The 22,532-nt window shown below is 39.2% G+C and overlaps 1 protein-coding gene across 10 annotated transcripts in view; it reads left to right on the top strand.

Moving 5' to 3' along the window:
- The window catches only part of LOC115497090 (ran-binding protein 17), an 82,218-nt gene extending 62,734 nt beyond the window's left edge, over positions 1-19,484 (top strand). For 7 of the 10 annotated variants that reach the window (XR_012058135.1, XR_012058131.1, XR_012058128.1 and 4 more), the window contains 3 exons: positions 8,316-8,388; positions 11,834-11,915; positions 18,497-19,484. Coding sequence is in view for 2 of the 10 variants with exons in the window: in XM_072935304.1 (XP_072791405.1) it covers positions 11,834-11,847 (14 nt within the window). In the remaining 8 variants the exon portion in view is untranslated. Of the gene's footprint in view, positions 1-8,315; positions 8,389-11,833; positions 11,916-15,196; positions 15,315-18,496 lie in introns of all 10 variants that reach the window. The other 3 variants (XR_012058124.1, XM_072935304.1, XM_072935303.1) reach the window with 3 other exon arrangements.
- Positions 19,485-22,532: the final 3,048 nt, after the last annotated feature.

Here is a 22,532-nt window from a genome sequence, read left to right as displayed (position 1 = left end):
AGAGGCATGAAAAACAAATATGAACATAAAAGATTACTGTTTAAATATTATAAACTACACATGTGAAAGGATCTATTTTATTATTGTCACTTTAAATTTACCATTTTCTAACTGCTGAATCTTGATTTTCTTATGTGAATATTCTTGTAGGGCAGTGAACAAATGCTGCAGGTTAACAGAGGAAATATCAAAAGGACAAAGGTGTGTAATGTGGACATGAACCAGTCTTAGATACAAGTCATTTGAAATAAATGATTTGTGGCCTCTGTAGCTCAGTAAAAATATGTCCTAGCTCAGGTTTTTGTTCCTGTAGGTCCCATGAAGTTCCCACAATGTGAGATCTCTCTGTGAAAGCCTCAGAGCCTGACCCTTCTGAACACATGCAATGATGAATCTTTTGCTGGTTTGTTCTGGTTTCTTTTCCTGTAGGTGAAGATGAGGATGAGTTTGAGAATTTCCTGCTCCCCCTCACAGTTTGATTTAAGGTATCACTCAGGTACTGAACAGTAGTTTTGAACAAGAAGAAACAAAGGCAGGTTTATTTCTATTACAGGGTAAGAAACAATGTGTGGGAAGAGCTGATTGTGGGGCAAGCACTCAGCAGCAAGCTTGGCACCTCTGCTGCCAGTCTCCCTGGACACCTGTGTATCTGTATGTGGGTGTCTATACCTCAATACATCTGTTTAATTAGGAATTTAGACAGCAGAGGTACTAAGGTTGTGAATACTATCCTAGATAAACTTTGTACAACAATTTTTAAAGGCATTGGGATTTCTCCAGTGTTTTGCAGATCAGGGAACCCCATTTAAGGCTCATTTATAATCAGAGACAAATTCTTCTTCAGAGATAGCTTATCTGTTCCATATTCCCATTTTCTATACAAGTATCCTCTTTGTGTATATTAACATATTTATGTGGGGGTATGAGGAGACATGTAATACACTTGATAAAACACTGCTGGTTTAAAGTATTTTTTTCCAAACAAGAATTTATTATATAAATCAAGACTTTATTAAATGGCTGGGCATATATGTATAAATTGGAACGGGTCTTGAAGTATTGCACCCTTAAACTGAACAAAGTGATTAGGATAACTGATAGCTAAATAAGGTTTTTATGTGCCTGTGGGAGCCATATTAGGATTGATTTGACAAGGCAGTTCAGCTGTGGCAACAGTCATAATATCTAACACAACATTATGTTTTATTAGTAAAATCCTTAAGTGTTTGTGTCAAAACAACAGTATATTTTAGGGAAGAAAAAGACTTACTGGATAGAAGGCGCATCATCAGGAATGATAATATATTGGAGCACTCTTGCATTAAAGAGATCTTCTGCCATCACTGAATCAATAGTTAACTGCACACTGGAGTGCTCACTTCAGCTAAACAGGGTCGTTTTGAAGAAATCCTAACAGTAATTTTTAATTTGCTATTTTAAAATATGGTGGCAACTGAAATATTGCTTCATAATATTTATCTGCTTTTTTCACAAGGAAATAAACAGTTGTGCTGGAAGTATTTGGTAAATAATTGGCTGCAGTACGTGGCTGACAGTACCAGAAGATGTGCAGTTCATAGTCATTGCTTGAATTAGGACGATATTTTTTTTTAATTGTACTAAGGCTTATTTCAACAAATACTTAAATCTGGTTTCCTCTTTGTTATTGCTTTATGTATTTAATTGTAATCACTTTTCATGTATAAAATAGACTCAGTTCACCTGTCTTGGATTCACCTCTCCTATGTTCAAGTTATAAATCCTAAAAACTAGAACAAGGAGGTCATTTGGTGGCATAACCATTTCTGTAGGAAACTGGATTCCTCTTGTGTGAGGATTCAATTTATTAGAATAATTTTGCCATTGTCCTGTCTGGATTGCTTGAAACTGTCTTAGTAGAAAAATTTTAATGGAGTGCCAGTGATATATTCCTAAACTAGCAAGTTCTTAACGACCCTGGAAAGTGACTGCTTGATTACACTTTAACGGTATTTGCAAATAAAATCACAAGTAATTAAGGGGAAATCTCCAGGCTTTTGAGCAAGTTTGATGCATGATAACTGCCTGATTCAGCTTCATCTAGAGTAATGCTGTGTAGACAAGAGCTACTGAGATCAATAGCAACATAATGATAGTGGCAGAATTAAGTGAGTAACCTGAGAACTATGTCTTCACAATGCATGCAGCTGCCACCAGCCAGGGCCACACAGTGCACTCCTGCTTCCGTCCTAAATGTTCATCAAAAGACGCCCTGCAGGAAAATGGAGTTAGATGCTCTTTATTGCTGATCGTGTCTCTTGCCACATTTATCAGGGAAATTGGATTAGCAGTTGGCAGCTGCAGGTAGACAAGGTTCTGTAGTGATTAAATATGCAGCTTGGCTGCATTTGTTGTGACAGACCTTTAGTAAATTCTACTGTAAGCACCATCTGTCTGATTTGTATAAGGAAAACTTGGTGCTTTAAGCTACTGATAAAGAACTAAACGCTTTATCATAAAAAAAAAAAACAAAACTTTTGCTCTAAATTATCTTAAACACAATTTATTACATTAAAGCTATTTTTTCTATCATAATAAATAAATAATACATGCAAAAGGGCTTTCAGGTACTTCATTTTGCAAGTACTGAAAACAAAAACAGTTCAGTTCTTCAATAAAATGCTTACTATTGCCATCCACGGGGAGATGACACTGTTAAAATATCACTATGAAAATGGTCCAGGACTGCCAAACTAATTTAATTTGTAGGTTTTACTAGGACTTTCTAACTGGCTAGGTTTTTTTTAGGTTTTTAATATTTCTGAAATACGCCTGATAAACAGTTGTAACAAGAGAGATCTTTCTTTTAAAAATAAATTTGTAACCATTATATCTGCATACTAAGCATATGGTTAGGTTTCTTTTTCAGGGATATCAAATGCAATTGAAGATGGCTGAAGTAATTATGCATGTTGCTTTACTTTTTTCTTTTTCTTTTTCTTTTTTTTCTTTTGTCTTGCAACTTTCTTCTTCATGTTTTTATATTAATAGGAAAAATGTCCAGTATTAAAACTGCCTAATTTTCTCCTAAGAATGTCAAGATTTCTCTTGACAATGTGGGTAAGGAATCTATTGCCTGGGCAGTTCGAATCTCAGCAGTAGTTTGTTTATAGTTGTGACATCATCAGATTTGCTACAAATGCATGGAAAAGGGATCTGAAGAAAAAGCAGTTAAATAGCAACATGCTATCTTTAGCTGGTTTGTAGAAACTCCATGCTGTTAAATTATTTAAAATCGTTGATTTTCAGCTTGCACACATTAAAAGTTTTCACACTAAGTGCCAAATGTTGCAAACAGCACTTTAACAGAATGATTTTGCTTTGATCCCTGTAGCAGTTCCTGAATAATTTATCACAGGTTATTGCCTTAATTCTGGAGAGGGATAGAGCAATAAAGGCAGATGAAAACACTCCAGTTGAAACACCTTGGGGCCTGCTCATTCCTCTGACACGGCTCTTTTGTTGGAACTATTTAGAGGTTATTAAGACGTGTCTCTAGAATTAAGAGTATGCTGTAAGGATGAAGACAGCCATCTTAATTCTAAAGACAAAGCACAATGACCCTTCACCTTTTTTTTCCTTTGTTGTTATTATATAGTAGAATTATGAGGGTAATATTATAGCTGCACCCAGTAGTGCCACTATAGTTAAGGGTCTGTCAGACTTTCCATTACCAGCCCTGTTTTGGGGATGGTGGGTGTGAGCAGACTCATGTGTTTTAGGTGGCCTCAGTCAGACACTTGGCACATTTTGGCAAGTCAGAGGGGCTTTTCTCAGAATATTTACATCTCCAGCTTCTCTCCCTTTAAAAAAAATCATTGAAAAATGAGCTTCAGGACTCTGAAACAAAATACCTGAATTTATTTTTTAAATGTCTTTTTTATAATTAAATCTTAAGGAAACCTGTCACTGACATTCAGAGAAGGATATTCTGAAGCTGAAATCTGCACAAAATTGCCTCATTAGTGAGAAGAGGACTGTATAAAACCCCAGAATGCTGACAAGCTCCTTTTGCTGTGTTTCCTGTATTTGCTGTTCTTTACTCCTCCTCTCACTCTTTGACCACTGCTGGTGGTGCCATTTGCTGTCCCATTGCCCCAGGAAGGGCAGGGATGCAGCTGGGAAAGGAGCAGCAGCCTCAGGTATTCCTGCCATCACTGGGAAATTTGAAGGGCACTCTGGATCCCATGGGATGGCACACAAAAAGCAGATGTAAAAGTATGTAATCTCGTTGGTCATTAATACATTTTATGTACATAAGTGCTATTTGGTTACTTACAGTAGACTAAAATTAGATTCTCTTGGGATTTTAGGAGTTTGGGGGTAGGTTCTTACTGAATGTGAAATAAGCAAACATGGAATATAGCTTGATTTTTGCTCCTATTGGAGTTTAAGAGTATTTTGCACCAGTGGCTTAAATGGATCAGGATTCAGCTCGGGATTCTGGAGGCTATTCTGTGGGCTGTTCATCTGGTGCTGGCTGTGGCAGTGATCTTACACAGCTGACTTCCGATGGATCCTATCTGAATCACTGCTTTGCTGGGATTTTACAGAACAAGAATATTAAATCTAAATCTTAGATTTTGCAGATTGAGGTAATTTATTAAGAAGTGTGGTTATGGGCTTTTAAGTAACAATATCTCAATTTAAAGAATAGAAAACAAGAAAATGTGGGTTTTGTACACATTGTTCTTTCACTGGAATTCAAGGTGTCTGAAGCTGCCTAGTGTTCATGTAGGCTCCCAGCAACCTGGGACTGCAGTTCAAGGAAAGTTGGGCATCTACTTTTATTAATAGTTTTTGAAGTCGCGCAGCCAAACTGTTTCTTAAATAGATTTGCAAAAGAGTGTTTTCTTAAGCTATTTTTTGTAGCGAGAATAAACCTGCTGGTGGCCTGTGGGTTGGGTTGTCCTTTTCTAGCCCATGTCCCACAAAGCCACATGAAGGGAGCTCTTTGTCCCCAGCAGTGCCCGATCAAGGGAGAGTTCCTGTCTTGCCATGGCCATGGTGGCTCCCCTTCTCCCTTGCCCCAGACTTGCTTTGTGCAGCCTTGTTATCTCCTTTTTTGTGGCTGGTATGGGCAAGGGAGCCAAAATCAGAGTGGAACATTTCCACTTCTTGTATCGATTGCTGCATCCCTGGCTGCCTTCAGAGATATGTATAAAGTATTGCTGCCAAGTTCTTTTAATTCTTGATGTTTTGGCCACCTTTTCTGCTGAACAGTGATTTTCTGTGCAGACAAAACAGTACACCAAGTATGAAAATACAGATGGCTATAAAGTTACAATTTTATATTGCATCTTCTCAGTATTGAACACTTCCTCTCTAGTGATTTCAGAGTCCCATTAAAGTTAATGAGAGTGGAGACCTCTGAGCATCTTTGTGAGTTCAGGCCATTTCAATGCACAACAGAAAGGAAATGCAAATATTAAAATACTCCCAGCAACCTCAGTATTCTTTGGTAAAGAACTCCATTTGTTCTGGGATAAATCTATGTCTGTGTCACCCAGGTCAGCCAGGCTGATTGGTTTATATATGAAAAGTAGAAATTAGCCCTGGTCTGAGCTCACATGGAGCAGTTTACAAGGCATCAGCCATAATGTATTCTTTGTGTGATCAAGTAAAACAAGTATGTGACTGTTATTTTTTGTATTTGTCAGCACTAAAAACATTGCAGTGGTAGCACCAAGTAGTACATTACTGAAAACACTGGGTTTAAAGAGGGAACTCCTTACTTTTTGCCATGGTTCTATGATAGTTTTTTTTCCCCAGACTCTGTAGAACTGTAACCTTTTTTTGTAAAAAAAGAGAAGTACAATCCCACATGCAACTTAGAGAAGAATACTTATGTGTGAGTAAATCAAAAAGTTTGTTTATGTTGTTAAAATATTTTTCATGCACTGGTGTTTCTTATTGATGTCTATTAATTATCCTGAAAACATCCCCTTGGTAGGGGCTTATTATCTGCATACAGTATGGTCTGCATGGGAGCAGGTAGGATTCTGCAGCCACACTTCAGTCACCAAAGGGGAAAAAATGCACCTCAGAACTAATGTTAACACAGGCAGAGATTTGCATAGCTTCCTCTAAACTGAGAAGTCATTTTTTGAAGACAACTTACTTGGAAAATTACTTAAAAGAACCCCAAGAAAACAACGAAAGCTATGTTAAAATAACAGTACGATGGGAATCTCAATGCAGCCTTAATTGGAGCTTGTTATGAGTATCAGTTAGTCTTACACCATTCAAAATATTACAAGCTTAAATTAACATTTTATTGTTATTATCCCTTTAAATGTATTAATACAGGAAGCACTTTTAAACGTTAATACATAGTATTCATATATAATGTTTTAATTTGTATTATTCATTGTGAGAGCATATTGAATAATCCAAAGCATTTCCTAAGCATTTTCCTAATGTCAGCACTAGAAAACTTGTGGAAATCTTTTTTCATTCGAGGATCTTTGTATTTTTTCTGAAGAAAAAAAAAAAAAAAAGGCAGATATGAGCAAGACATTTAAGCTAATGAATCAAAATCAGCTATGTGCCATTATTGGCTGATTATTGCTCCATCTGCTCAGCGCTAAGGTGAAAATCAATTAGGGAGTCTCCCCCGCCGGCAGCGGCGCTGGGCGCGGAGCCTCCCCGGGGACACGGACCGGCCCTTCCCTGGGGCTGGAGCATCCTCCCTTTGGACATCCCCAGCGTGGGCATAAACAGGAAAAAACTCCAAACCCGTGTCTGTAATTCCAAACACAATGTACCTACATTTGATTTAACATCAAAAGTGCTTAAAAAATATCTTACAAGTGCTATCTGGGGAGATTTCTTTCTCTGGTATGAATCGTGTCTTTAATTTAGTCAGTTACTTTCTATTTATGTCAAGTCTATTAATATCACAACACCTGCAGTTGTCTTTTCAGAAGAAAATGGACTTTTGCAAACAAAATCAAAATCATTACGTTGTAGTTTTCTTCATTAAGTAATGATAATGAGCTCTGCTTGTTTTAAATATTGTATACATTTTACACTAGCATGTACAATATTGCCCCAGGGTATTTTCTTAACCCTACAGAGAAATGCTTTGTATTCTTATAAATACAGTAGCTGTAGCTCTTTCTCAGGCACACAGTCATGCTGGAAATAAATTGCGGAAATACATAGTGAGAGATTATGAAAATATTTGGTTTATAATTTAGGTCTCACAAAACTATGAAAATTAATTATGTGTTTGCTTTATAGGAAAAAAATAACATTTAAGAACAATCACATGATCTACAAGAAACCAAGCTTTAAAAATATTTTTATTTTAGGTCAGTTGTGAAGCTCTACTCTTCACTAATAATCTTCTTGATTAAGAAAAGGAAATGCATCAATATCAAATCACAAGTAGGAAATTATCCTTTCAGGACTGCCAGGCTGTACAGGCAGTACAGCCTGATGATCTGAGTGCCATCCCTGGGTGCTGGGGAGTAGGATCCTGATGACCACTCAGAAAATCCCTGTTTAAGACCCTTACAAGCCTGCAGGGATTTTGTCTGTGCAGGGTCAGTAGTAAGAAAGTAAATCCAAAACAGAAAGCAGTGTAATCGTTATTTCTCCTAAAATCAGTGAAAGGCATCCCTTATTTTCAGTTTTAGAAGACTGAAGGGGGAAAAAAACCCACAACAACAAAACCAGCAATAAACCACCCAACTCCTGAGGCCAGACTGTGAATTAGCATCTCATTTCCTAATGGGCACCACTGGGTACATTTAACTTCGTTAGTACTATTTGTGCTTGTGTTACCCTAAAACTTCATAAAATTAGGAAGATGTGTAAAAGCAGATCAGTTCTGCTTCCATTCCAGGTTGGTTTGACTTTGTCTTGCCTTGTGTACCACGAGTGTCATGCTCCCTTGCAGAACTGCAAACCTCCAGCTGTGGGAGGAGTAATAGCATCTTACCTCTGCTCCTCTGGAAAGAAAGGGATGCATCCATGGAGATGGCTTTTATGGAAGGATCCAGAATATACAATCCTCAGGACCCTTTCTTGATTTTTAAAAATTAATTTATTCCTTCCACTTAATGTATTAAGTTCATTTCAAATAAATAAAAGCAGCATCCAAATTTTGGATTTCAGCATTCTGTATTCTCAGTCAAAATACATGGACATGTAGATTTGTGTGGAATTCAAGGCTCAGGCCTTCCCAGTTTCTTTTCCCTTGCACAGGTTCAAAATGTTTTTCCTCCTCCTCTTCATGAGGAAAAACCCTTTTTCTCCTCCCTTTTCAGCTCCCCTTCAGGAGAAGAGCATGCTTCTGTTCAGTGGATTTCTCCTCATTCAGACAAGTCCAGCTGCATCCAGGTATTGATCCCAAGCATTACAGCACAATGAGCTGTTATGATCACAACTCTTATTTACTGCATTTAAAACAAAAAGGTAAATGGGAAAAGAAGGGAAGGTCAGGTACCAATTTTATTGTATCAAGTTTAAATATCCTTTGATTAGCATGTTTCTTTTTTAGTTTCAAATATATCATCAGAAATGGGGTTTAATAGTGAAAAAAAACCTGTTTTACAAAGAATTTTTATTCTGTTTGAGGCCCCAGTATTTCAATATTGAAAATGGGAAACCCAGAATACTATAAAAAATAATGTCTGTTTACTTACATTTGTTCAATTAATAAACAATACAAAGAGGCGAGAGATAAAAGACTAAGCTTTTAATATATTTTAAGGTGATGTTTATTCTGTATTGAATACTAGCAGAAGAAGTTACTTATAAATCATTGTTAGAAGAATGTCTTGATAAACTTTTCAAGTGATTGTAGGAAATACTTTGGGTCTGAGGCATGTCTGTAAGAAAACAAATGACACTGAGTAATCTCTCACCTGATCACAGTGTTTAGGATTTAAGCTTTGTCCAGTAGATGGCAAAAATGAGCAGAAATAATTTCTTTGAAGTCCTTTTTGTCCAGGGAAGAGAGAGGGAAGGCAGGGCACTGTTGTATTTTAGCACCAGGATGGAGTTGTCCGGCTCCTCCTCAGAGGAGCATTGCAGGTACACCAGGGCTGTGCTGGGCTGCCAAACAGGGCTGCTCTGTAGCAGGTTTGCTTATACTAATTGAGTTTCTCCAGCAAATCAGGCTCCTTGGAAAAAGGCCAAAGGCTTTTCATAATTGTATTGACAAGAAAATGAATATGATAAATGGTGTTCATTCAGCTGAGACAAGATTTATAGTTTTCCTCTGGCAAGGGATGAAGAGAAAATATTTATAATAATAGTAAAATTTGTTTTTACATTGTATTAGGTGATCTCTCAAAAGACTTCATTAAAATATTTCCAAATATTTTAAGCAGCTTCAGGTGTTAAGTGTAGCATCTTCCCAAGTATCAAGTAATGAACAATAAAAAAAAATTAAAAAAAAACCAAACAAAAAAACCCCCAAAAAACCAACAACAACACACAGACAAACAAACCAAACCAAGAAAACCAACCCCCTGGATATGAAAGTCATTTATTCTTCCTGAAATATTGATATGTCAAGCTGTCAATGATGATTGCAATACCACAGCTTGGGAAAGTTTATTTGTCTTTTGTATTCAGAACATGTGAATTCTGTAGTTTGTTGGTCAGGTCTGAATGAGCAGGTGTGCCCTTGGCAAACCCTGAGCACCCACAGGTAGACAGAAAACCAGGTTTTCCCCAAACAGTGGTGATTCTCCTTAGGTATTTTAGTCTACTTCCAGGCTGCCTGGGTAAGATGTCGAGTGTTTAATCTGTTTTTTCCATACTAATACCAGAATGCAGTCTAAGGTCCTTAGTCTGGAGTCAGATACGTCCATGAAAATTCAGTTTTGAGTTCAGGGAAATATCTACCTTTTTCTTCTTTTCACTTGGTGTTTCTTACAGTTACGTGGTTACCTAGAGCAGTCCTTTCCTGTGTTCCTCCCAGCTGATGCTTGGGTTTAAGAATTTCTGTTCTCTCTAAAAGAAAGAGGTTGCAATAAGAAAATGTGTTGGAAGAATGAAATCATTAGGTTTACTCAGAGCTCAGAGTTTACTCAGAGCTGCAGTCAGCTCGATCACACCTGATGTCTGTGGGGGAGTGCATGAAGCTGCCTGTAGAAAACACCTGTGTGTACAGACACAGACACCGAGCTCACAGAGAAGTGACCTGCCAGGGACAGGGTTCATCTCATGCTCATTTAAAAATTGCGGTTGAGCTGGATACTGGGCTGGCTGATCCTGTGCTGCTCCAGCTGTGGATTACTGGGACAAGCAGGACAATATTTTCACCAGACTAACCATGTTACATATTTGTCCAAATTCATATCATAATACTTAACCAAATAAAACCATTAACAATAGTAAGATGGCTTCTTCAACGTTATTCTGATTTTGGAAAACTTAATTTTTGAGTTGTGTGTTTTAACTATTCAGGATTAGGTACAAGCTTGAAAGATCCAAACGCCTGCAGAGACTGAAGTTTCCTAATCACAAGAAGAGAATGCATTTCTCATGAAGCAGCAATCTCTTTGTAATAGCAGTTATTGCCCACTTACAGGGACTTGAACCTCAGTATTGTTTTTTGCAGCTTGAATTCCTTTGAGCTTGAACTGACTGCTCAGGTTAAGTTCATGCCTTAGCCAGATTCCTTGAAGCTTGTGGTTAGAAACACTTAAAAATAATACTCTGATTAAAACCAGTTTATTCCATCTTATTTGATTTATAAAAGAAGCAATAAATTGCCAAAGCCTTTCTGTTGACCCTGGCTTTTCTAAAATTTAACTGTAGTTTCCAGTCTTTCCTGGTCAATGAATATGGACTCAATGCTTCAAGTTTCTGAATTAAGATGTATCCTGGATGTATCAGCAGCCTTTGCAGCTGGCTTTCATTTTGCTTGGAGGGTTTGGCTGTCAATTTACTCTCCTTGCCATGAAATCTGAAAAGGTGATTGTTTTCTACCCCATGAAGTTCCACAGTGAGGCTGTGCAGCATGGCAGCCTCTCCCTGCAGTGCCATGGGGGTGCTCAGAAGGCTGAGGAATGGGGATAACTCAGGAGAATTAGTAGCACAGCTCAGTTCTGCAGCTTACCTGGCATCTGCTGCATTTGGAGAATTGACCATCCTCTCTTGAGAGTGAGCTGCATTGGAAGTCTACCTTCCAAAATGCAGCTGCCAGTAGTGAGCTTTTAGAGGTATGAGATGACGTGGGTCATCTGTGTCCTTTGAGAGTATTTTGGGTAAGTGAGATTTGAATTTAAATCTCAGTTTATTACTGGACAGCTCTTCATGGTGTGTTTAACACATTTGCTTGATTCAAAATGTGAGGAACTCCATAAAGGAGAGAGAAGCAAGGTCCAAAATACATTTCTCATGTCAGCCTCTTCCCCTCTATAGTTCAGCTGCAGAGCCTGGGGCAGGTGGCTGCAGGATGTAGCAGTGTGGAGCTGCCTCAGGCAGCAGCAGCCCATCCATCTGTCTGTCTGTCTCTTTGTCTCTCTGTCCATCTGTCCATCTGTCCACACAGTGCTGCCGTTGCTTGGCAGGGCTGTGGCTGGGCTCCATCTCCACCCCAGAATGGAGCCAAACCATGGCAGAGCTGGAGCTGTGTAGCCTGGAACTGTGAAACCCTTCTTGTATATATATATATATATATATATGCAAATCCATTGAGTTAGTTTATCATTTAATTGCACTCTGTAATAGCAGATGTGTGGGTTTGTTTCTTTGTTTCTTTTAGAAGTGAATCCATTGCTGTGTTCAGCACTGAAGAAGATCCGAATATTTTTCTCTTATTTTTTAGATCACAGCATTTAAGTGTTGATGGATCATCTCCAAATAGAATTATTATCTTCAGAGAAGCCAGAAAAGTGGTCTGTATGTTGGTAGGTATTCATTAATGGTTCCTCTGCCATATAATCCTTTGCCTGGCTTGTGATGTAAAAGTCCTGTGCGTTGTTATTGCTGAGCAGGGGTGGATCTGGGGAATCCACAGCAGGACCGTGAGGTGCTGCAGCCAGAGCCACCTTGGCAGTGCAGGGCTCAGGCCTTGGGAGCTCCCACCCCCTGGCCCGGGGTTCTCTGCTGTACCAGGGCTGCTCGTGTCACCTTTAACCCGAGGCTGCTCTGGCAGCTGCAATGTGTTCCAGCAAAGATACTCCCACTGTGTGGTGTTTGATCCAGGCTGCTGACTGATAGGGGTGGGATGATTTCATGGATTCAAATGATATTCCAGCACTTCCAAAACATAACAGGCCATAACAGCTCTACCCTAGAGCACTGTTAAAAGTGTTTATAATAAGTTGCTCCATTTTACTACTCCCACTCATGCCTGAAACTGCAACAGGTCTCTGACACTAGCAGTTGGTATTACACCCCAACTGACATTGCAGATGATTTTGCTTTCTCAATATTTAGAAAAGAACATTGCCAAGTGTTTATAGAGAAACCTCATTTGTAGTTTGTGTAAACTGGAAAAGCCATTAATGGCTTGTTTCATTTAAAGAAAGAAAATTGGCCCATCAAAGTTGCTTTTACTGCATTCAGGCTGATTTTTGGGTTTGGAAGTTGTTACATGGCTGCCTTTATAAAAAACTTCAAATGTGATGTTGCATTTGATCTGTTGGACGTGGAAACAGTATCTGTGCAATGCCTAAAGCATTTATTTGTAACAAAAAAAAATTACACACCAGTAACTTTCAGTTTTTGCAAAATAATCTTTGTTTCTTTTGCAAATGTACTATGTTGTAAGTGACCAAAATTTTTCATCTGTGTTCTTAAGTAAATTTGTTAAAATTATTAAGCAAAATAAAAAATAAGCTTTGAAAATGTGTGAAAGATAAAAGGCAAATCTTTAGATGATCTAAAACTATATAAACTGTAGTCATGATGATGATTCAGCCCTATTTGTTTTATGGTACCTGATCACACTGCAGTCATATTTTCCTTTTCAATTTTTTATTTTAATTTATTTCCATCAGCTTCACCATCCTTTCTGCACTTAGGAAAAACATAACCATATTATTGGGCATCCATTCAGCTCAGTTGTTGGCATCAAATTTCTAAACCTTGCTGAGCAAACCACACGAGTTGTTTTCAACCTGCTTCATTCCTAATTCATTCCTAAAAAATCCCCAAAAACCTTTGTAAAGAAACCTTCTGTTTTCAATTGCAGCTTTTATGGTGTGTATGCAGTTGATAAAATTCCCAGCCCTAAGGTATTGGTAGCTGTTACACATAAGGAGCAGACAGCATTTTCTGACTCATGCTGGGATTTAATTGTGCAATGTAAAAGGGAATCTGAGCCCAGTGCAGATCTAGGAGTAAAAACCAAGCAGTAGAGCCATGAGGTCTGTGGGAGCTATGTCCAAAGTCTGATCACCTCTTCACTGAAGTATGGGAGAGATCCTTAGGACTGTGTGACATCTCCTCAGAGGTGTGCACCACAGAAAAGGCAAAGTGAGCAGAGAATCACAGACTGGGCTGGTTTGGAGGGACCTGCTAAAGGTCACTGAGTACATCCCCTGCAATGGGCAGGGGTATTATCAACCCCCAAGAGCTTTCTCCTGTGTCCTCTTCCATGTATTTCATAACTGCTTTCCTAGGGAAGGATGACATTTCACTCAGCACAGGTTTAAGAGGAGTACTGTACTTGATCTCCTCCAGGAGAAACATTTAAAATCACCCATCAACTAAAAGCAGAGAAAAAATGGAGATGTGGAAGAGAAACCCCCCCCCCCCCCAGTGTCTGTGTGGGAGGTTTATTTTGCTTTAAAACATGTGAACATGTGAACATCAGGCTCCCGTCAGTGATCCCTCTAGTACTTAGGTGTGACCTAAGAGGAATTGTTCAGGTTTTCTGTTGGGGGAGTGAATGCCAGGACTTACTCTGGGGCAGAGCCCGCTCACGAGCCTGTCCAAGTGGGAGCAGGGATTTCACAGGATGCAGCTGGCACAGCTGGCACAGCTGGCACAGCTGGGCAGCACAGCCTGGCCATCACACTGCTGGGCTCTGGGTACAGGAGTGAAGCCCCACTCAGCCCCCTTTCACACTGCTCTGGGAAGGTTTCCAGGGTTCCCTGCTCACTGTAAATATTTCAAGATATTACAACTGATCAGCACTGAATAATGGCTGTTAGCATTTTTAGCTTTTGTCACCAAGTGGTAGCTTCTGAGATTTCTATTCCAGTGTACAGAAAGATGTAACTTCTGGAAATGTGCTTCATTAATGAAGTATGATATTTTGAAATTACAGATTCCTATAAAAGTACTGTTATATAGGAATTCTGCATTATTTTTCAAAGCCTTCCTGAAAATCTTAATGATTTTATTTTTAAGGACCACTGTAATCTATAATACTCTATGATCTTTAAAGTGTATTTTTCTTTTAAGCCTATGTAATCTTGTCAGACATCTGGGGAAAAACAAACAAGTCAACCAAGTCATGATCATAAAATTCACTTTGAGTTCTTGAACAATGTTTCCAGACACTGAATTTTCCAATTCGGAATAGTTGTGTGATTCAGATAAAAGAATAAACTCATACATGCCTTCCAATCCTGGGACTCAGTTTCCAAGTTTTCTCCTATACCATTCTTCCAAGTAACTTAAAATCACAAAAATAGTTGAGATTCTCTCACTCAGCATGATTTTATGACTGAAGTATTAGAAAAAAAAATAATAGAAGATGCACAGCAAATGTCAGGAGATGACACCAGACAGAATGTGCTCATTTATCTTACCAAGTCAGCCAGACCTTTTGTATGTGCCTGCAGCTTATGGTGAGCTCCTCAGAGCTGATCAGAGACACATTTTAACTCAAGATAGATTTGACTGAAATTTATATTATAATAATTTCCTTTTTAGACTGGGAGAAACACAAGGTAGTGGCATGAGGCAGAGGGGGGAAGCAAGCAGCTCCTTCTTTCCTCACACTCTGCTTTGCGGGAAGGTGCTTCCTTTCTGCCTCTGTCTCAATTAATCCACTGACTGAGAGGATTGCCATAAACTCTGCCCAGGCTCCTCTCATCCCTAGGAAGTTCTCTTTTCCACCACGTAGAGCCCTGGCAAACCCCTGTATGAGCACCTGGCTTCCAGCTCTGGAGCCTCTCCCCTCTCCTCCCTGCCATGCCCCTGACACTGAGAGTTTCTGTCTCTGGCTCTGTAGGGAAAGACTTGGTCCCTCTCTACAGACAGTGCAGCTCAGCCTGGCTGCTCCTTTTTCTGGGAAGAAGAGAACATAAAGCAATAAATGAAAATATGTTCATTGTATTGTGCTTCCATTGGTAAGTGAAATTTAAATTTGTTTTAGAACAGGATATTTCCTCCTCTTTCATATACAGTGATATATAGAAAATGCATGTAAAGGTATTGTTTTCAGGAATTTCATTTGCACCAAATGAAACACAAAAAATTCTGGTTAAGTCCTAGATCAACTGGGAGTTTTGCTTGCTATGTAAACCTACAGGTACATACAAGTGGGATCTGAGATACACCTCTGTCCAGTTAACACTTTGACAAGGAATTAGTGACTGAAGTGAGGTGCATCAAGTGATTCTTCACACCCACGGTGGTGATTGCTGACATCATATGCATTCTACCTGAGTCTGGACTATACCAATCAAGGCAGTTTTGGGTAACACAGAGATACTTCACACATATGGCCTTCTTCAGGTGATGCAAATCAGCTAAAATGTATATGTGGTTTTGTTCTGTGTGGGTCCTGTACTGCTGTGTGGAGGAAATAACTGCAGAAATTACTCAGAAAAAACCATTGGTCATCCAGCATGTTGCTTTCTTTTTATCTATCTTCAGTTTAACACAAGTTTGTGATGTCTATTTGTGTCTGAATGATCCCTCCATTTAATTTCTCTAAGAGCTGTAAGGTCTGTGCTTGGGCTGAAGAGAGAAGGGAAAAAAAAAGGTAGAACTGTTTGGGAAGGGTGAACATACACAAAAGCTTGTGAGTCAGGATGCTGAAATCTTTAATATTAGACAGGAGTAGAGACTCTTTTTTTCCCTAGACTGGCATATAGTGATTTCATGTATGAGTACAAAGCAGAAAACACCCCCAAATTCCTGTTTTTAAGATATGCAAGTGTGTTCAGTTGTCAGGGAGTAAAATTAAAAAGATTAATTTTTCTGTAGTTTTGAAGAGGAGCACCTCAGTGAGTGCTGAGCTGTGCCACACAGATCCAGCTGCGTGCTTGGGGGTGTGCTGGTGTGTCCTCTCTTGCGGCTCATTTATCACTGATCCTGTGCTGCAGACAGTTCTGGGATGCCTTTGCTAATGTGATCTGCTCAGAAGATGGGAAGCCTGGCATAGGATGCACTTAGTCAGGCACTTATCCTTGTTGGGGCTTCAGAGCTTTTTGGCAAGGGCTGTTGTGTCTTGTTCATTATGGCTGGAGCCGGTCTGGGGGCACGATAGTTATTTAAAATAAACAGCAGACAGAATTGAGAGGAGTTGGAATAGTGTAGTTCACCATTCCTCATCCCCAGTATATTTCACTTTTAATTCTGTATGTACATGTCTCCTTACCATGTGTTTTTGAACTCCCAGTGGTACAGGAATGATGTTTCAATGCATCTTGGCACCATCCATTTTTTGTTTTGCGGTTTCTTTACATTTTAGTAAGCCTCTTCCCTTTCATTAGAAGAGGCTGACATAAAAATAATATTTTCAATATGCTGTTTTTATTTATCTACATTCTGTCATGATATACTTTGATGTAAGTTTTTAATTTTGCTTCAGCTTTCAGCTGCTGTAGCAGTTACTGCTAAGGGTCAGCGAGGAGGTTAGCCACAGTAGCACAAAACAATTTCCTGTGCTCACAGCTCAGGTAGCATTTGGATGTGGATTAAATTTTACCACATTTTCCAGTAGCCAGACACAATTATTTCTAATGAGCTTTAAATTGCTTCCAGAACATGTATTTCAAAACTTAGTGTGGTAATCCATTCAGTGTCAACTTCATAAGATAACGGGTCTTCTTCTAAATTTTGGTTTAACGGATTCTTGCAGTCTAACAGGTATTTCTCAGCAACAGCTGAGCTTGGCAGTGGCATGCTCGGTGCTCTAAGCTGTGCTGCTGTGCCCTCCTCATTCCTGGAGTGGTGGTTCCACAATATATTGTGCTGCATTCCTAACTTGTGTTTCAGAATTGCTTTCTTTCAGCAAATTTATCTTGGTGTTGGACATACTCATTGTGCTGATTTGACAGCTTTTCTGCACATTTTGTTGTTGTGGAAGCTTTTAAAAAATCACTTTTTGAAGCTCTCTCTCATCTTTATGATTCACATTTTCTGTTTTTGTCTGGGCACTTCTTTGCACTGCCCAGCATTCTGAATGCCTGGAAAGTGTAGCTCAAGCCATCTTTATGGCAGTGGTGAATAATAAAACTAGGAAAGGGGAAAAGGCAAAAACCACTTTTTCTCTATAAATATGATACGTTCTCACAACCTTTGTTTAATCTCACCAAATTCTTTTTATATCTTCATTATTATCATCCAAAGTGCTTATTGGTTTGAAATCTAGAACAAGCCCTGCTGCAATGAACTCAGCCATAAGGAAATCATTCTGTGTTACAGTTTCTCCTGTAAAAGCAATGAGGGAGAAGAGCTGAAGGGCAATCTGTGTGTGCTGACATCTCCCACATCCAGGGGAGGGAGGGAAGGGGTGGCTGTGGGTGCTGAGCCTGGAGATGTTCCCTGGAGCCCCAGCAGCCCAGACTGCTGTTGGCTGCCTTGGAACTTCCCTCTGCACAGATATCTTTTTGTTCCAGCACTTTTGGTTGTACTGAGGAGTCTTTCAGTAATTAGCTCATTAAATTAGCAGCCAAATTCAAGCCTGTATTTCCTCTCCAGCAGGTTCACCAATATCTTTAAAAACCCCTTTCTTATTCCTATCAGAATTTTGTATCACCCCTGAGTCTCAGAGAGTTCATAATTTGTGTGAGTGACATTGCTGTGAAGTTCAGGGCAGAACTTTGGATTAAATGAAATTACTGAGAATTTTGGAAGCCAATGTATTTTAAGATAGTGAGATGCAATTGCTCCCACAGCAAGAAGAAATTGGTGCAAGTTGGATTTTTTTCATTTGACTTTTAACTCAGTAGTAGCACTGGGACTTCAGTGATTAGTCTCTACAGTGGTTTTGTTTTGACAGGAGCTATGAATTTCAGGCACAAGTTTTGAATTAAACATGTCAAAGGTCATTTTTATGTTGATTTAATTTCTTTAAATGGTTTCTTTTAACAATAGGAGTTTATAAAATTGTATTTTGGTCTTCCACTACAGGGATTATAAATGTTAGCATATCCTCAGTAGCTGAGGAATTGTTCTTGACCTGATTCCAAGTACCTCTGTAAATTAGTTTGTGTTCAGTAGTATCCACCGTGTATAAAAATATTCCCCTGAAGCTCCTGCTAAATGTTAAAAGTAGATTTTTTTTTTTTTTCCTACACAGGCCTGGCACTTGAGTTCATATTTTGTTGAATAGATGCTAAAAGACTGCTCGGTACTGGTGCCCTGACGGCGGCGCGAGCGGGGAGCAGCACCGCGGGTCCCTCACCACGGCTGCTCCCAGCCTTGGGCCCTTCGGAAATGGATCCATCAGCACAGGACAGCTCTCCTTGGGCTCTCTTCACCTGCAAAAAGCAGCTTTTACTCTCACACGAGACCCAGGCTCCTCGGTGCCTCTGGGGAGGGACAGCCCCGCATTCGCCTGCTCATCAAGGGTGTTTAATTACAGGGAGGAGTTTTTCTGAAGTAATGAAAGTGATGGAACATCAGCAGTTGAGGATACCTCCTAGAATTCATGTTCCCAGTCTAAGGGATTCTTCAGGTTTTTCCAGCTTCTTTTCTCATCATCCATTTTTTACCTCAGCTTGCAGTTAATTTCCATATTAAGTACAAAATTGCAATCTTGACAACTACTGAGGTCTTTCATTGCTTTTTACACCAAGTAATTGAAGGACCTGTGGCTGCAGGATGTTGTGCTTTGACAGTCAGCTACAAACTCAAGGCTATTCCTTTCCTGGATCCAGAACTTTGCTTATTTCTGAAGCCAGGTATGTATTTGTGTTAGTGAAGTTGACATTTTCAACAGAGAATTTAATAGTGGAGAAGAGCAGCTCAGGCTAATTTCCAGCATTCTTACTTTCTGTCTTGTTTGTGCCCTGAGAGTTTTACTCTTCAACAGCATCTGCCTTCCCACTTGATCTCACAGACAAAGTTTTGTATATAGTTTGGGTTTTTTTTCCACAGAATTTGAAGTTCACTGATCTTCTCAATAACTAGACCAGGACTTGTCAAAGGCATTAATTCTAATTAAGATTATCTATCTGGGATGTATTAAATAGTTCACTGTAGGAAGCTAAATGGAGTTTAATTTTTTGTAAGTGTCATTTCTTAGTTATGTAAAGTATTAAAATAAATTAATTTCCAGGTACACTATAAGACTTTTTTATTTTTTCTGCTATGTTTTACTTTTCAAAGACCTTTTAGATTCTGCTTCTGTTTAATGTAACGGAAATTTAACACCATTTGGAGCTAGTTCTATGCAGCAACTGTATGGAATGGTATCTCTGCCCCAGTTACCCAGTTCCTGGCTGTAGCATTTGGGATAAGAGAGGTGCTGCAGCACCATTACAAATGTGAAAACCACTCTGGATTCTCATTCATAAATTAGATGTTGTTTAATTAGGAAGGCTTGATTTTGTGATCATTTTTCCTAGTTAAATATTTGCTTTCCTCTTCTCTTCTGTAATTCTAATTTACTATTCCAGCTTCTTACAGACCCCAGTTACTTGTTTTAAGCATATTCCCTAACCATATTCCCAGTCTTTTTTTTTTTTTTTTGCATCTACTTTTCTTTTACACCCTAATGCATAAATTGCCTTGTACTTGCTAGAAGTGGTGACCAACACTAATGTTTTAAACAGTAGCTTATGCCTTTCTATCCCTACATCAGGTGGCAGTAAATGCGTGGTACTTCAATGCATTAGGTGTTTAGAAACAATGGTTTCCCTTTCGTTTTTTTAATTGCGTGATGTAAATTTGTCATTGCTGGTAACCAGTAGCATTAAGAGAAAGAACTGAAATTAGGCAGGGAGATGATTTGCAGGTGGGAATTTCCTTGGGTGGGAAGGAGAGCTGTGCAGTGGCTGACCCACTTTAAGGTTAGGCCTCAATATGTGCTAAACGATGCTCCATCTGTGCAATCTCAGGGAAGGTTTTAGGGCATTTTTTAATTGCCTACTATAAAATCACAACTGCATTGTCATAACTCCCTCTCCCAGCAGGCAGTGTTTGGGTTGTGAACAGGTAATGCCCAATTTGCTCAGTGCTCCTTGATCCAAGCTGTCATCACAGCCAGGACAGCATGGAGAGCAGAGGAGCCAAGCATCTCTTTGTGGGCTGTTGTGCTGTTCTTAATGGGAATCCTTTCCAAAACCTACAGCCTTGTGGTATTTTCCTCTGGTTAAAATTGCCAAGAACGATGAGTAGTAACAAAGCCAAGTCTGGCACTTGGGTTCTGTGCAAGCCAGGCTTGCCCAGGTCACATCAGAGGGCTCAGTTGAGTCAAGCTGCTCCATGGTGGGCAAGAGCTTTGGCTTTGCTGTGGTCTTGCACTGCTTTAGCTCACTTTCATTAATTGCCTCAGGTTTGAGAAAGATTGTCATGAAGATAAACTCCCTCTGGGGTGCTGTGAAGATGAGCATTACATTTTTACAAGGTACTAAGAAAACTTGGTAATGAGACCTTGTGAGCACAGAAAACTGTACAGAGGATTGCACTGGGATTGGCTGCACGGTGGATCCAAAAGTCATTACTGCATGTTAATAGCAAAAAATATTTACCACTTGCTGTTATTTTTATATTATAAAGATGGAGTTGAATTTAAAAGACACTCCCATCTGTGACTGGTAAAACAGAGGCTTTTGAAAAGGACGTTTGCTTTCTGAGGAATACATTTAGGGTGTGTATACATCAGCAAGCAGCCCAAGACACCATTCTGGTAGTGGATCAAAAACAAGTTTTACTGATGTCTGAGCAACTATAAAACTGTGTGTTGCAACTCTGTTCAGACTGAGGAATTCATGCTAATAGACCCAGTCATGGTCTGGCTGTACATCAGTGGCAGGGATTCAGAGCTTTTATTTTTAATTTTGCATACTAATTGCTTAGTGGCTTTTAACTCTAGTCATGTTTTCTTAACAGATCTTTTATATATTCTGCATCTTTTACATCTTTCTTCCAAATAGTAATGAAAATAGATGCAAAAAATAAGTTTAGATAGTGCCATCAAAATGTTTTAGATTTGCAGCTGCTTAAGTAAGTCTCTTTCTTTTTCTTTCTTTCTTTTCTTTCTCTTTCTTTCTTTCTTTCTTTCTTTCTTTCTTTCTTTCTTTCTTTCTTTCTCACTTTCTCACTTTCTCACTTTCTCACTTTCTCACTTTCTCACTTTCTCACTTTCTCACTTTCTCACTTTCTCACTTTCTCACTTTCTCCCTCCCTCCATCCCTTCCTCCCTCCCTCCCTTCCTTCCTGGAGTCCTTCCTGGAGTCCTCCCTTCCTCCCTTCTTCCCTCTCTCCCTCCCTTCCTCCCTCCCTCCTTTCTTCCCTTTCTTCCCTTTTTTTCTTAAGATGTAATCAGATCCTCTCTCATGGGACTTTGTCAAAAGATCAGGTTCATCTGTTGAAACTCAAGGGCATTTCCATCTGTTTCTCTCCACGCAAATCTGCCTTATGTGGAAATTATATCAGCTTTGGCATCTTCAAGTTGAACAGGGACAACCATTTTGACAATGTACTTCAGGCCTGTGTCAAAATGCTGCTTTCAGTATCCCACAGTGACCTGCTAGTAAGCAATTACTCATCTTGGGAGTCTTTATGTGAAATATGAATAACACCACCACAGGCTTTCTATTGGTATAATGAGAGGGATCTAGAACAGCACAAATGCAGTTTTAAGTTCACTTACTTGAATTTATTTATATAGTGACATCTGAAATACAGGTATGACTGAAGTGCCATGTGAAACAGGAGCTTGTTGAGAGCTCTCACTAGGCTTGTAGAAGAGAGAAATGCAATTTTTTTTCCGTTTCTATACTTGCAAACCCATTTTGTTTCCTGAATGCACTGTAAAGCATCCTCATATATCCAGCTACTCTGCAATTAGTTTCAATCTGTAAATTGTCACTGCATTGTGTATTTCCCATACACTGGAAAACTTTAAAATTAAAGTACACCATGTTCACGCTTCTCAACAGGAAAACAGCAGATCTTGCATAATATCAGCCTGAATTCAAACAGTGACTTTTTATTTGTGACACTTTCATTCAGAGCTGTCCTTGTCTTGCAAGAGGGGACAAATCCTGGATAGTTAAAGATGGTAACACCCAGGTTTATTTTTGCCACATAAAGAAGGTCCATGGAAGTGGAAAGTTGCTCTCAGTTAAGTCAGTGTATCATCTGTATAGTCAAACATGCCTAATGGG

The sequence above is a fragment of the Taeniopygia guttata genome, chromosome 13, assembly GCF_048771995.1.
Source record: "Taeniopygia guttata chromosome 13, bTaeGut7.mat, whole genome shotgun sequence".
NCBI lineage: Eukaryota > Metazoa > Chordata > Aves > Passeriformes > Estrildidae > Taeniopygia > Taeniopygia guttata.
Note: the sequence above shows the minus strand (reverse complement) of the source record. Positions and strands in the feature narration are given on the sequence as shown.